Source organism: Chinchilla lanigera, unplaced genomic scaffold, assembly GCF_000276665.1.
Source record: "Chinchilla lanigera isolate Chin_1 unplaced genomic scaffold, ChiLan1.0 scaffold00017, whole genome shotgun sequence".
Taxonomy (NCBI): domain Eukaryota; kingdom Metazoa; phylum Chordata; class Mammalia; order Rodentia; family Chinchillidae; genus Chinchilla; species Chinchilla lanigera.
In genome coordinates this window covers 1,240,374-1,255,371 of record NW_004955418.1, presented here as the reverse complement: position 1 = coordinate 1,255,371, position 14,998 = coordinate 1,240,374, and the positions used below count along the sequence as shown (strand labels likewise).

Below are 14,998 nucleotides of genomic sequence, written 5' to 3'. Positions count from 1 at the left end.
CCCCTTATCTTGGGGAGACATTCCTGGGCAGTGTTGATCTGGGGAATTAGGTCTTGCACTGTCCTGGGAGGCTTCCCGAAGCACCATGCAGGCTTTTTACCAAACTATTTTATCTAAAATAGTATGCTAAGATTCATTGCCCCCTACAGGTACTATTGTACGCAAAGTAAGAAAATATAAACAGAGAAGAAATAATTGGAATGAGGTACCTTGGAGGTACTGTAAGTAATTTCACTAAGTAGCACGCAGTTTGGAGACTAGAAGGAACATCAGGATTAGAATAAGAACACATGTAAAGTGAGTCAAATACTGACACGAAAGCCACTTACAATTATGCCGTGTTCAAGAAATCAATTCTATATGATAGAATTAATATGAAGAAGTCTATCCAAGGATGAAAAAAATCCTAGTGAGAATGACAAGATTACAGTAGTCCCAATACAGATTAAAACTACACTAATAGCTACACTAATAGGCGTAGTGGTGCTTGCCTGTAATCCCAGCACTCAGGAGGCTGAAGCAGAAAGATCACTGAGTTTGAGGTCAGCCTGGGCTGCAAAGTGAGTTCAAGGCCATTCTGTCTCAAAAAGACACAGAAAACCACTCCACTTAACACTCATAGGAAAGTAACTTGCAAAATTAGAGAAAGAAATACTAAACCAAAGGGTGTGGTACTGAGTCTGAAAGGATACAATAATGAATGTAGCAAATAGAATTCAAAAGACCTTGAGATGGTTGGGGAGATAGCTCAGCGACATAGCGCCTGCCTGGCAAGCACAAGGTCCAGAGTTCAATTCCCAGTACCAAAAACAAAAGACCTTGAGACACTGGAGAATTTTGTTTTAATGGTAGCATTTCAAATAAATGGTGAAGCCGGGCCTGGTGGTGCACACCTGTAATCCCAACACTCAGGAGGCCGAGGCAGGAGGATCGTTGCAAGTTCAAGACCAACCTGGGCTACAAAGTGAGCTCAAGGCCAACCTGAACTACATATTGAGACCCTGTCCCAAAAAGACAGAAAAAGAAAAAAAAAAGTCAAAAGAGCAGTATTTGGGACAGCATTTTGAAATAAAGTTTTACTACATTGGCCACAGTGGCTCAAACTTGACCTCCTGAGTTGGTCTCTGGGGGTTTGGGAACTACAGGTGTGCACCACCATGCTTGGTTTAAATTTCAAAAATACAGGAAAACGTGTATATTTTATGATTCTACAGGGAATTTGTCTTCTTAAGTTAAAAACAATGAACACCTAAAAGAATAAGTGATTTGATTTTTGCAAAGTCTATGTGGAAAAATAATATGCATATAAAAACTGGTGAAGGTATTGATCAAGGGTTCTTTTTTAAATAGAGGTCTTATGCCAGTCATGGTGGTACATGCTTATGATCCAGCAGGCACAGGAGGCTGAGGCCGAAGGATTACCACAGGTCTGAGGCCAGCCTAGGCTACATAGCCAGGATCAAATCCCTGCCCTTGCACATACTAGGAAAGCATTTCCACCACTGGGCTATATCCTCAGCCATTTACCTTAAAATTTAAGCATTTCAAAACAAGTATCAAAATTCCCTGAGTTAGCCAGGTATGGTGGCACATGCCTATAATCCCAACACTGGGTAGGCTGAGACAGGAGAATAACTGAGTATTCAAGGCCAGCCAGGGCTATATAATGAGTTCAAGGCCAGTCTAAACTACATAGCAAGACCCTAACAAAAAATAAAAAATCCTTGAGTTAGCTGGGCCAGTGGTTCACACCTGTAAATTTAACTGCTTAGGCTGAGGCAGGAGGGTCACAGATTCAAGGCCAGCCTGGCCAACTTGGCAACTTGGCAAGACCCTGTCCCTGAACCTTTTGCTTTGGTGTTTTTGAGATAGGGTCTCACTATGCAGCTCAGGCTGGCATTGAGCCCACTTAATGTAGCCTAGGCTGGTGTCGAACTCACAATGATCCACCTGCCTCAAACTCCCGAGTGCTGGGATTAAAGGCGTGTGCCACCATGCCTGGCCAAGACCCTATCCCAAAATAAAAATAAATAAATAAATAAAGATTGGGGATTGGCTCCGTGGTAGAGTACCAGCCAAGCATGTGCAAGGCCCTGGATTCAGTCTCTAATACTGCAAAACGACCCCACCACATTGCATCATATGAATAATTAAAGTCAGTCACAGAGCTGTTCTATTCTGTAAAAGAAGTGGCAGAATTTTTTTCTTCTTGAGACAGGGTCTTGCTATGTAAGTCACTATATATCCTAGGCTGGCCTCCATACCTGGCATAAAAATTCCTTTTAAAACCATCCCCTAGCCAGGTGTGGTAGCACATGACTGTGATCCCAGCACTCAGAAGGCTGAAGCAAGTGGATAGTTGTGAATTTAAGGCCAGCCTGAACTCCATAGCAAGCCCTTGTCTCAGAAAAAATAAACCACCCTCTTCCCAGGCATTGTGGCACATGTCTAAAACTGCAAAAATAAATAAATAAATACAAATAAAATCGCAGCACTATGGGAAGCTTGGGCAGGAGGATTACAAGTTCTAACAGCCCGGGGCAAGTTAACAACTTGGTAAAAGAGACCCACCCTATCTTAAGATAAAATATAATCAAAAAAGGCGTGGGAATGTTGCTCAGTATGACGGCCTAGGGTTCAATACCAGCTCCCCAAATATATGTATCATTATATATAGAGAGAGACAGCCCACCAAAAAATGCACACATACTTCAGCAGTTTGCCGTACTAATAAATGGAAGCTAATGGCCACCATTCTGACCATCTCTTGTAATTGTAGAAAACAAGGCAACTTGGCCTCTTGTATTGATCTCATGATGTCTCAATGAATTTAGTATTAAAATATTTATATAAGTTTTATGCAAGTTTTTTCTTTTTCTGATGTATCCATTTTTTTGTTGAACTCTACACTCCCCATGAGTGTGTTGAAATAGTCATTGGTTAACAGTTTGGTTTTTATTTTACTTTTTTATTTTTTGGTACCGGGAATCAAACGCAGGACTGTGCACTTGCCGGGCAGGTGCCTGTGCTGCTGAGCTATATCCCTGGCCCATCAGTTTGGTTTTTAAATGGCCTTTTAAAAATTACATGGGCCAGAGATGTAGCTGAGTGGCACAAGCGCCTGCTTGGCAAGCGCAAGGTCCTGTGTTCGATTCCTGGTACCAAAAAAAAAAAAAATACCACATGGCTCCAGGGCATTAAATCTGTTCCGATGAATTCTGAATTCAGAGCTCTGCTGAAGGCAGTATAATAGAGTGCCTTGTTCTTTCTCTAACTAGAAAACCACAGGCAAGAACCCAAGCTTTGCACATGCATGTGCCACCGAACCTAACGTTCCCACCTTCTTAACTCTTCTGTAAAACAGGGAGGATGGTACTCTATGCTCAATGTTGAGCTAACTGTAATGCATTATAAACTGCTAACCAGGCATGGTGTCACACACACACCTGCAATATCAGTAGTTGGAAGGCTAAGGCAGGAGGATAACCAGCCACCACCACAAGACAGTTTTTCACTAAGTTTCTTGAGTTTTCCAGGACGCATGCAAACTTGTGCTCCTCTTGCCTCAGCTTCCAAGTGCTGGGATACCGTTACCTACTTTTCACAATGGCTGTTTGAAAAATTTCTGTGTGAATTTGAGGTCAGCCTGGACTGCATAATGAGATCCTGCCTCAAAAAAAAAAGAAAAAATGGCTGGGCATGGTGGCTCACACCTGTAATCCCAGCACTCAGGAGGCTGAGGCAGGAGGATCATTGCCAGTTTGAGACCAGCCTGGGCTACAGAGTGGCCTACAGTTCAGTAAGGCCAGCCTGAACTGCATAGTGAGATCCTGTCTCAAAAAAGACCAAAAAAAAAAAAAAAAAATCAGATCAAGGTCCTAAGGGCTGGTGACTTGTCTTTTCCATCATTGTGTCCCCAGCATTGTACAGTGTCCTTCACTGAATAAGCATTCTGGGAGTGAAATATTAACTTTGTTTTCTCTATGCATCTTTGCTGCTGAGCCTCTTACTATTTGAGCTTTCCATATCACTATGCAGATCCTCAATAACTACTGCACGAAAAGCTTGACTTTTATTCTCTGCACAATCACCAGATGGCATTAGAGCCTTATGCAAACATAGATAAATGCGTATCTGAACTGAGATTTGACTAGCACCCATGCTTTTGTCTGCCAGTGGACCATGGCCTCTTGTTCACTCTGAGTTGAGGACAACATATGGGGAAGGATTCACCCAAGATCAGTTTGAATCAGGTTTATAGTGTAGAAAGCATATTAGGTTTCAAGTGGAAGCAAGACCCAAGGTTAACTAAAGAGAGGATCCCCTCCAAAAAATTTCCTTTTCCAAAGATAGCTATGTGGTGAGCTATATGGATAACTATATGGTGAGCTTCCTTCCTCATTTCTTTAGGTGAGCCCTAGCCCTTGAGGAATCCTACCAAATTCCTTCTCCAAGCCTGGAGAAAATCATAGCATCCATACAAATATGAGATTGTAGTTTTATTCTCTCTCCTCTCTCCCTCTCTCTCTATTTTTATTTTTTGTGGTGCTGAAGGTTGAACCCAGGGCCTTTGCACTGACTCCAGTTCCCCACCCCATTCCTGAGACAGTTTTCCGAGTTGCCCAGGCTGGGCTCAAACTTGGGCTACTTCTGCTTCAGCCTCCTAGAGTGCTGGGATGCCTGGTTATTTACTTTTCACAATGTCTGTTTCAAAAATTTCTCTGTCACACTCTAGACCTTAACAGGTGGCTTTGTTACAGAAAAACTGAAGTGATTTGACTCTAATGGACATGTCTTCCTTCCAACAAGTCTAGTACAAGCTCAGCACTATCCTGTCCATTACAGTAAAGGAACTTTTCTGTCTCCAGATTCCATTGTCCTTTAGGTAAACTCCATTATAGATAATCACTTCTCTTCCATCTTTTCAACCACTCTTTTCTTAAAACATCCTTACTGTCAATGAATTGCACCCATACCTTCCATACTAAAAGAAACCTTTCAAGTCAGCTTTATCTGCTGCAGTTTATTCACAGGCAAAGTTTTTCTTTCATTGCATAGTTCCTATCTCCGTATAGTCAACAAATTCAGCTCCTTTGGTCTAATTGCCTCCACTTTACTGGAAGCAACTCTCAATATTACTAATGCTGTCTATGTTGCTAAACTTTGTTTTTAAACTTCGTCTCTTTTTTTGTTTGTTTTCTGAGACTTTTTTTTAGCTATCATATATATATATATATATTTTTTTTTTTTCCCCTTCCTTTCTGTCTTTTCTTCTGTCCCTCATCCCAGTCGCTTTTTTCTTTTGAGCAGTTTCTTTCCCTTTCACAATATCTATTGTACCTTTCAGATTTTACTTACTCTTTCAGGTTTTTACACTAGGGAGACAGTAAGATGTTTACACATGCAAGTCTGATTTATTTCACTTATGAGTATGGTCTATAAAAGCCTCAAGTTTTTCTTTATAGCTAAGTAATACTCCATTGTATAAAAATGTATCTTTTTTACCCATTCCTCAGCTGATGGGCATTTGAGTTGTTTCCAAGATTTAGCTATGACAAATCGTGCTGCTATAAACATGGGTGCACATATATAGCTGTGGTATAATGTTTTCATTTCTTCTGGAAAAATACCCAGAAGAGCAGAAGGGGAATAGCTGGATTGATTGGGACCTCCAATCCTAGTTTTTGAGGAATCTCCACACTGATTTCCACAGTGGATGCACCAGTCTGTACTCCCACCAGCAGTGGAGAAGAGTTCCTTTTTCTCCACAGCCCCCCAGCATTTGTTATAGGTTGATTTCTTGATGATAGCCATTCTTTCTGGGGTAAAATGGAATCTCAGTGTTGTTTTAATTTGCATTTCTCAAATGACCAATGATGTTGACAAGACAGGGTCTCGCTATATAGTCCAGACTGGCCTTGAACTCACTATGTAGCCCAGGCTAGCCTCAAACTTGCAGCAATCCTCCTGCCTCCTTAGTGTTGGGATTATAGGGGTGTGCCACCATGCCTGGTTTAGTCTTTATCTGTACCTGTTGCTATCATGCGACCCTGTTCATCACTTTTTTTGTTTGTTGAGACAGCATCTCACTGTGCAGTTCAGGCTGACCTTGAACTCACTGTGTTACCCAAGCTGGCCTCAAACTCAGCATTCCTCCTGCCTCAGCCTCCCAGGTGCTGGGATCATAGGTGTATGCCAGTATGTCTGGCTGTTGTTCACTTTGTAAGGTATTTTCATTTTCAAAGCAACATAATTTCTCTGTTTTCCTCTCCCCATGTTTTACCTACTTAATATTGTTATTGTTTGTTTGTTTGGGGATTTTTGTCTTTTTGAGACAAGGTTTCACTATGCAGTTCAGGCTGGCCTTGAGCTCACTTTGTAGCCCAGGCTGGCCTGGAACTCCCAGCAGTCCTCCTGCCTCAGCCTCTTGAGGGCTAGGATTACAGGCATGCACTACCACGCACACCTGGCTGCCTACTTAATACTGTTGCTTCTTTCACCATCTTTTTTTTTTTTTTTTCTTTCCAGAGACTGGGTCTAGCTATTCAGTTTAGGCTGTCCTTGATCACACTGTGTAGCCTGGGCTGGCCTCAAACTTGAGGCAATTTGCCTGCTTTAGTCTCCTCTAAGAGCTGGGATTACAGGTGTGCGGTACTGCGCCTGGCCTGGCCCTCCACTTCTGCTCACTAGATCTCTTACTATAATCGGTTAGATTTCTGAAGGCTTGGTCGTCAGGCCACTCTTCACTGTATATTTCACAGTATCTTTCAACTTCTATGCATTTATATCAGTTAAATCATAATTTGTTGCTAATCTATACCTTCATCAATTCAAGACCCATTTATAGCACTCCTTATTATAAAATTTGTGTGTCCCACTAAAGTTGCCGTGCCTCGATGAATTTCCAGTGCACTTTATCTTTTGTTAGTTTGTTTTTTGTGACTTTTTTTTTTGTCTTTTTGAGGCCGGGTTTCCCTATGCAGTTCAGGCTGGCCTTGAGCTCACTTTGTAGCCCAGGCTGGTCTCAAACTCGCAGTGATCCTCCTACCTCAGCCTCCCAAGTGCTGGGATTACAGGTGTGCGCCACCACAGCTGGCCTGTTAGTTTGTTTTTTGAGTCAGGATCTTGCTCTGTAGTTCAGTCTGTCTCACTAAGTAGCTCAGGTTGACTTCTAATTTACAGCAATCCCCCTGCCATAGCCTCTTGAGTGCTAGGATTACAGTTTGCCCAAGTTTTCTACTGTTTCCCGGAGGCTTACCGTAATTACCCAGGAGACACTCCAAAATACTTCTATTACTAGATTGAAGTTCAGTAATGTTGTGAACTGGGGCTTATTAGTCACCCTGAGGTGTTACCTTTTTTTCCCTCCCCAGGTACTGGGGATTGAATCACAGGATATTTGCTCTGAGCTGTATTCCCACTTGCCTTTCCTTATTTAAATTTTTAAATTTTGAGACAAGATAATCCAGGTGGGATTATATGATCCTTCTGCCTCAGCCTCAGTCAGTACTGAGATTATAGGTGTGGGTGCGTCAATGTGCTATTTTTTTTTTTGTTGTTTGTTTGTTTTTGTTTTTCTCCGGTACCGGGAACCGAACTCACGACCTTGCCAATGTGCTATTTTTATAGCTATTAAATACCTGTTTAAGTCTCCAAGACTATTTACTAGCTTTTTCACATTTGATAAATTCCATAACTTTTTTGTCTTTTTTCATTTATCAGATGGGATTTTAATAGTAGCTACCTGTCAGGATTATTGTGGGTAGACTTCCTTTCTACTTTTTTTTTTTTTTTTTTTTTTGTCTTTTTGAGACAAGGTCTCTTTATGCAGGTCAGGCTGGCATTGAGCTCACTTCGTAGCCTAGACTGGCCTTGAACTCAAGCATCCTCCTGCCTCAGCCTCCAGAGTGCTGGGATTACAGGTGTGTGCCACCACACCCGGCTAGACATCCTTTCTAAAACTTTTGTATAAATTGCTTTGCTCACTCATAGTAAGCATCCCATAATTATCATTGTGATGGAAAATTCCCTGCCCTCCAGACCTGACTTGCTTGAGTAGCTTATCTGAAAATCTCTGCAGGAATTTGGAACTAGTATTGCAGTCCCAAGGGTGTTTTGCAATCAAATTCAACAAATGGCAATGTTGCTCTTTTCTAGTCTTTTTGAGGGAATGGACTGGCTGCCGCCTACCCCAGTGACCCTCCTGCACTAGAGTTCCTGAGATTAAAAACCAGCCATACCTGGGCGTGGTGGCGCATACCTGTAATCCCAGCACTTAGGAGGCTGAGGCAGGAGGATCATTGGGAGTTCGAGACCAACCTGGACTACAAAGTGAGCTCAAGCCCAGCCTGAACTGCATAGCCAGAACTCGTCTCAAAAAAAGACAAAAAAACAAAACACATAAAACCAAAACCAAAAACAAACCAGCCAAGCCGGGCATGGTGGCACATAACCCAGTAATCTCAGCTTTAGGGAGGCTGAAGCATGTGGGTTGTCCAGAGTTGAAGACCAGCCTGGGCTACATAGTGAGGTGAATACCAGCCTGAACTACATCGTGAGGCACTGTCACAAGCAAAACAAAATGGTCTTGGGAAATAGTTCAGTACAAGGGCCTAGTTCAAACCCCAGTACCTTAAGGAAAAAAGAAAACACCATGCCCTGCCTGCAAAGATGACCACTGGAGATCGGTCTGCCCTCTGACGTGGAGGCCCCAGAGCTCAGACCCATCCTACCAGTTAGTCCAACAGGAATGAGGGGGCCAGGGGCATACTCTGCCTTCTCCCTCTAGCCAGACTGTCATCTCCGTGGAGGAGCCCTGGGTAGTCATGACTATGGAGGAAAAAGAAAACAGCCTGTTGCTAGATACAGGTGCAAGTCTCTCAGTCCTTCTTTTCAATCCTGGCCTTCCTTCCAGCCTTCACACCTCAGTGAAAGGAGTCACTGGTGAGGAGGTAATACACTATTTTTCACAACCCTTAGGCTATAACTACTTGTTAGATCTTTCTTGCATATCTCTGTCTTCCTGAGAAACCACTTTGAAGATACCACCATGTATTACACAAGCCATTGATATTTTCCTACTAATCTGTCCATAACTCTGTAATGTTTCTGTTGTTCCTATGCTATTTAGTAAATGGATGTATGTTTATTACTATGTGTTTCCTACAGCAACCATTGAGAATAGTCAATGATTATTCAATAGGTCACTCATGTATAGCTCTATTTATTTTCTTTAGAAACCACTTTGTAGATACCAAAGTATAGTACAACAACCATTGATAATCTCCTACCTCTTTTGTCTGTAACTCACTATTATTTGTCTATTTGTTTTCCTGAGAAACTATCTTGAAGATAACAATATGTACAACCATTGATAATTTCCTACCACTTTGTCTGTAATTCGGTAAGCCCCCCTATTACTATGCTATCCTTTTTTTACTCTTTAAAATAAAACAAACAAACAAAAAACAGCCCAAACAGTAATGGTGCCCTCTGCGGCGCCCTTCCCTGGAATTTCCTACTGTCCTTCCGCAGATAAAGACAGAAGTTAAGGGGCTGGGGATTTAGCTCAGCGGCAAAGCGCCTGCCTGGCAAACGCAAGGTCGTGAGTTCGGTTCCCGGTACCGGAAAAAAACAAACAAACAAACAAAAAAAAAAAATCAAAAAAAAAGACAGAAGTTAAGTTTAAACCAGGCAGTCTCCGAATTACTAGTAACGCATACCCTAGTTATGTTTTGCTACTGAGGCATTAGGGAGAAAACAACTCTGGGAATGGAGCTCAAACGCGCACGTCCGTAACTCTTGCTCCATTTCCCGCCTCAGTCGTGAACAAGGACTGCGGGCCAGGGAGCGAGCGAGGTGCGCGCGCCGAGCCGTGGGAGGGGCCTGACTCGCGACGAGCAGGGGGCGGAGCCTGGCGCGCGCTGTACCGGGACCTGGAGGGGGTAGGGAACAAGCTCTCGCGAGAGTGAGTGAGTTCTTGGGCTGCAGCCGCTGCCACCGCCTTCTGCCAGCGCTGTTGCTGCGGGGAATTGTGGGAGCCTCCGCGTCCCGCTCGCTGGGAGAGAGGTACCTCTCCTTTTCCCTCTCCCTTTCCTTAAGGTAGGCGTGAAGCGGGTAAGAGCCGGGGTGGGGTGGCCGGGGGCTTTCCACGTCCGCCGGGAGGGGGCAGCGACGGCGACCAGGCCCGCGGGGAGCCGGCGGCGCGCCTGTCTTGCTCGCTCCCGCTCGTCCGCTCTGCCTCCCTCCGCGCTGCGTATGTGAGCCGCCTGATCGGCGGCCGCCATGTTAGGAGCGCAGCGGCGGCGCAGCCAGCCTCCTCGGGCGTCGGAGGTGAGCGGTCCCGGAGGGAGAGACCCGGCCAGTCAGGGGCCCGGGGTGCGGCCAGAGTCAGAGGTGCCCGAGGGCAGCTGGTCAGCCGGGCTCCGCGCGTCCCTGGCTTACTGGGGGCGGGGGCGGGACGCGAGCCCGTTACACGCGGGCCGCGGCGCGAGGGGGAGGGAGGAGCGTTCGAGGCCTGAGGGACCCGCTGTCCTCTGAGGCCCGCCGTTTGGGGAAGGTAGTTGAGTGAGCGAAGTTCTTGGGCAGCGCTGGCCCGAGCAGTGCGTTTGCCTTTTTTTTTCCTCTGAAAATATTCCCCAAAATGGAGGATTTCGCAGACTCTAAAAGGCTAAATAGTTCTGAGCCGCGTTTCTTCGCCTGGTGTCAGCCCTCGCTCCGTCCCTCGCTCTTAGCTTTCCTTGCGCCCCCCCCCGCCGCGCGCGATTTTAGCCGGGATCTGGACCCCCCCCCATCGCGTAAAAATGGCCGAAAAATGAAACGTTAACGCTTGTTTTTCGTGTTGCGTCGTGGAGAAAGCGGTCCCCAGCCCGCTGAGGGGCCGCCGGTTTGCTCTGGTTTAGTCGGTCACCCCACAACCCCTGCTCTTCCATCTAAACACTGTGAGTTCAGGCTCCTCCGGAGAGGTTCATGTGCTGTGGGACCTTCCGGTTTCCAGACAAAGGCTTTGGAGTGCCGTGGTGTAGTCGCCGCACCGTTGTTCTTTTTATTGGCCAGCGCTGTGGTATGTTCTGTGTTCTACTTTTACGGTAGATACATGGCCCCTGCGTGCTTTCACCCTGCCCTGTGGCCTTGTCTTGTGGAATATTCTTGTCGGATCAGTTTTTTTCAGCTAGACATTTTTATAGAACGCTTCTGGTGGTTTTGAAATTTCTAGTCTTTCTAGCGCTGGAATAATGTGAATCGTTGGTTTCGTAGGCAGGTGTCACGGGATTTTGTACTGATACTGCGTAATATGTATTAAAGCTTTGGTTAAGATTTTTAAATATTCGTTAGAATACGTTTTTCTCTTAGGCCAATTTAAACTGTTGACTATGCAGGCAAAAATAATTTAGACTTTTCGTAAATGTTCAGAGTAAAATTTTATCTTTAAAAGCTCAGTCGGTTGTCTGCCCAGTCTGTTGGCGTAATTTTTGAATATTAGTTTTGTTTTCGAAATTAAGGGCAGGGGAGACATTTTGGCTAAAAACTGGCAAATGCCTTTTGCTCTCTGCAAACACCATCGAAGTACTACATGAAGAGTGTTCTGGTTGGTTATATAAGACTTGAGAAAGATCATTCAGGCTGAAAATTCTTGTTAAGTATATGTTTCTTAGCATATAATATTTTAAGTGTTTACATATCTTCTTCTTCAGTTGTGTGCAGCGTTTTTTTCTTTTTTAATACTGGGCTTGAACCATGCTGTGCAGGCGCTGTACCACTGAGCTGTACTCGCCAGCCTAGTGTACAACTTTTATATTGCATTTTGAACTAATTAGAAGAATTTAACAGCTTTTCATCTGAACATTTATGTTAAAGGAGTGTAGACATATTATTACAACTCAGTTAATAATTAAAATTTTTAACAACTAAAGAATACAGTCATATTACATACTTTTAGAGGTATCACATATTTCACATCCCAGTTTGGTAGAATAAAGATCAGAAGGAAGATGTTCACACAGTTAGCTACAGTCCCCAGAAAATAGGTACAGTCTAAGGCTGTACGTAAACATTAGTAACAGTTATTAAACATATTAAAGATCTGAAAGGTTCAGGCTGGGGCTGTGACGTAGTAGTCATCTAGCATGTATGAGGGCCTAGATTTAATTATCAGCACCGCAAAAAAAAAAAAAAAAAAAAAACCAGATAAGCTGTATTCTAAGAATTTGAGAGCTGGTTGTGGTGGTGCACCCCTGTAATCCCAGCACTAGGGAGGCTGAGGCAGGAGGATCGTTGCAATGAATTTGAGGCCAGGTTCCTCTACATAGTGAGTTCAAGGTGAGCCTGAACTGTACAGTGAGACCTTGTCTCCAAAAAAAAAAAACCTAAAAGACTTAACTGTGGGGCTCTGCTAATTTTATTATGAAAATCACCTACTTACTGTGATTTTGTGGGAGAATACTAATGGAAAATGATTATGGTATACAGTGCTAATTGGAAAGGAAAAATGTAAGAAAATTGCTATTTTTTTAAAAGGAGCGTATAAAGTAGCTGTACCTAAAAATGTTACTCTGGCTGTTGGCATTACAGGTGATTTGTATTTCCATCTTGATGCTATTCTGAGATTTCCACAGGAAGTTGAATTTACTGTTGTTATAAGTATCCCTTCTTTCCATTGATTAATTGATTGATTGATTGATTGGCTCCAGGAATCAAATTCAAGACCTTGCACTTGCCAGGCAGGCTCTTGTGCCCTTGAGCTATATCCCCAGCTGAATTTACTTTTGTAAATTGTTCTTACAGCCCATCTCTAGTTCACATTGCAATGAAAACTATCGAGGTTCTAAAAGTCGGTGACTGGCTTAATATATGGGGTGGCCAACGCTGTGTTTGTTGAGTGGTGTGGGAGCGTTCTAAACTGGGAGTATAGTTTTGCCTTTTTTAATTATACATGGTCATTCCAAGGCTATGAAGTGGATCTTTCTTATTGGATTATTAGGCTCAAGAGCACTGATTCTTCAGAAAAAGCTTACTTGTATAAGAGTTGGATGTGGCAGCACATTCCTCTAATCCCAGCACACTCAGCACTTTGAGAGGCTGAGGCAGGAGGATCACAAGTTTAAACCTAGGTTGGGCAATTTAGTAACTTAGGCCTGATCTCAATAAGAAAGGTTCAAGATAGAGCTTGGTGCAAAGGCACTGAACGGAAGGTCAATCCCCACTACCTGGGGGGAGGGGGATTAGAAATAAATAGTGTGTAATTAAAAGTAGAGCAGAAATAAAACAAGGTGATGGATTAAGTATATTTTTTTTTTGTTTGCTTTTGTTTGAGGGGACAAGGCCTCATACATAGTTCAGGCTGGCCTTGAACTGTGTCACTTAGGCTGACCTCAAACTTGTGTAGTGATCCTCCTGCCTTGGCCTCCAAGTGCTGGGATTACAGGCAAGCACCATCACACCCAAGCTTCAAGGTCCTTTGTTTTGGAGGGGTGGGTACCAGGAATTGAACTCAGGATCCCGCGCTGGCCAGACAGGTGCTGTGCCCCTGCGCTATATTCCTGACCCCCTCAAGGTCCTTTTTAAATTTAAAAAAAAATCTACATGAGTAGTAACATATTTAGGTTTAAAACGTTTTTGAAGCTATTCTAAAACAAAAGGATATGGGGCCGAGGATACAGCTCAACGGCACAAGCACCTTGCTGGCAAGTGCAAGGTCCTGGGTTTGATTCCCAGTACCAAAAAACAAAAAAATTTAAAGACTTTGATAGAAAGTACTGAAAACTTACCATGTCATATTTGACATTCTCTTTGCTGTAGCATCCCAGTAACCTGTGGTTATTAGTACCATTACCAGGCAGAAACAGGTTAGTAGGAAAATAAAGAGGGTACTGGGAGGGATTCTTCCCAGCTACTGCTCCTGGCTAAGAAAAGTAAAGAAAAGCTGGGCAGAGCTGGGCATGGTGGCTGATGCCTGTAATCCCAGTGCTCGGGAGGCTGAGGCCAGCCTGGGTTATAGAGTGAGTTTAAGGTCAGTCTGGATTACGCAGTCCTGTCTCACTATGATAGGTGTCTTAATGGATTAGCAGTAAATGTAATAAGTATAGAAAGTAGTCTTTTAATATTAGGGTCTAAATATGACTAGAATTTTTTATTTACAGTATCTTGCTTTCACTTCATAATGATTAACTCAGGTTTTCAAAATGACTTGTGTGGGGTTTTTTCCTCCTTTGTGGCTGTCATTAGTATATTAAACATCCCCATTTGGTGTGTAAATGACTGGAGAGGAATCTGTGCCATATGTGCAAAATTGAAATGAATTATTTCAGCATCTAACACATGCATTAGTGGAAGAAACAGTATTAGAAATATAATCAATTTATACTTAAAATACTCTGAGAAGACTGGAACCGCTTTATTTCATTACTGTATTTACAAGTATTTATGATTGGGAATCTAATTTAGGGCCTTGTTTGCTAGGCAATCACTCGACCAGTGAGCCACACCCAGCACCTGGTACCAATCAGTTTTAGTGCTTATCAGTGTCTGTCCATGTTCAGGACCTGGCATTCTGGAACACATTAGGGAGGAGTGAGTTTTGTCCTTGGGCACCAGAAGACACCATGAAATGTTCATAGCAGTATTCTTGATAAAAAATTGGAAAGAAAATAAATGGCCATCTACCAGATACATTTGTATACATGCATACATAATGGTATTGGTACTGCAGTGGAAATGTAGGCTTAACTCTTGTATAAAAAGCAAGTAAGAGGGGCTGGGGATTTATTTATTTATTTATTTATTTTTTAGGAAATTATTGATGGTTATCATTTTACATATTATTGTCTACAAAATAGTTTCTCAGGAAAACAAATAGACAAATTATAGTGAGTTACAGACAAAAGAGGTAGGAGATTATCAAGAGTTGTTGTACTATACTTTGGTATCTTCAAAGTGGCTTCTAAAGAAAATAAATAGAGCTATACATGAGTGACCTACTGAAAAATCATTAACTCTTCTC

At 43.1% G+C, this 14,998-nt stretch overlaps 1 protein-coding gene across 12 annotated transcripts in view; it reads left to right on the top strand.

The window, feature by feature from the left end:
* The window catches only part of Matr3 (matrin 3), a 56,253-nt gene that overhangs the window by 14,384 nt on the left and 26,871 nt on the right, over positions 1–14,998 (top strand). The window contains exon 1 of one of the 12 annotated variants that reach the window (XM_013512916.1): positions 9,979–10,068. The exons of 6 other annotated variants lie outside the window; for them this stretch is intronic. Coding sequence is in view for 2 of the 6 variants with exons in the window: in XM_013512919.1 (XP_013368373.1) it covers positions 10,285–10,332 (48 nt within the window). In the remaining 4 variants the exon portion in view is untranslated. Of the gene's footprint in view, positions 1–9,978; positions 10,102–10,191; positions 10,333–14,998 lie in introns of those variants that run through there. 5 more of the 12 variants (XM_005382079.2, XM_013512921.1, XM_013512919.1 and 2 more) reach the window with 5 other exon arrangements.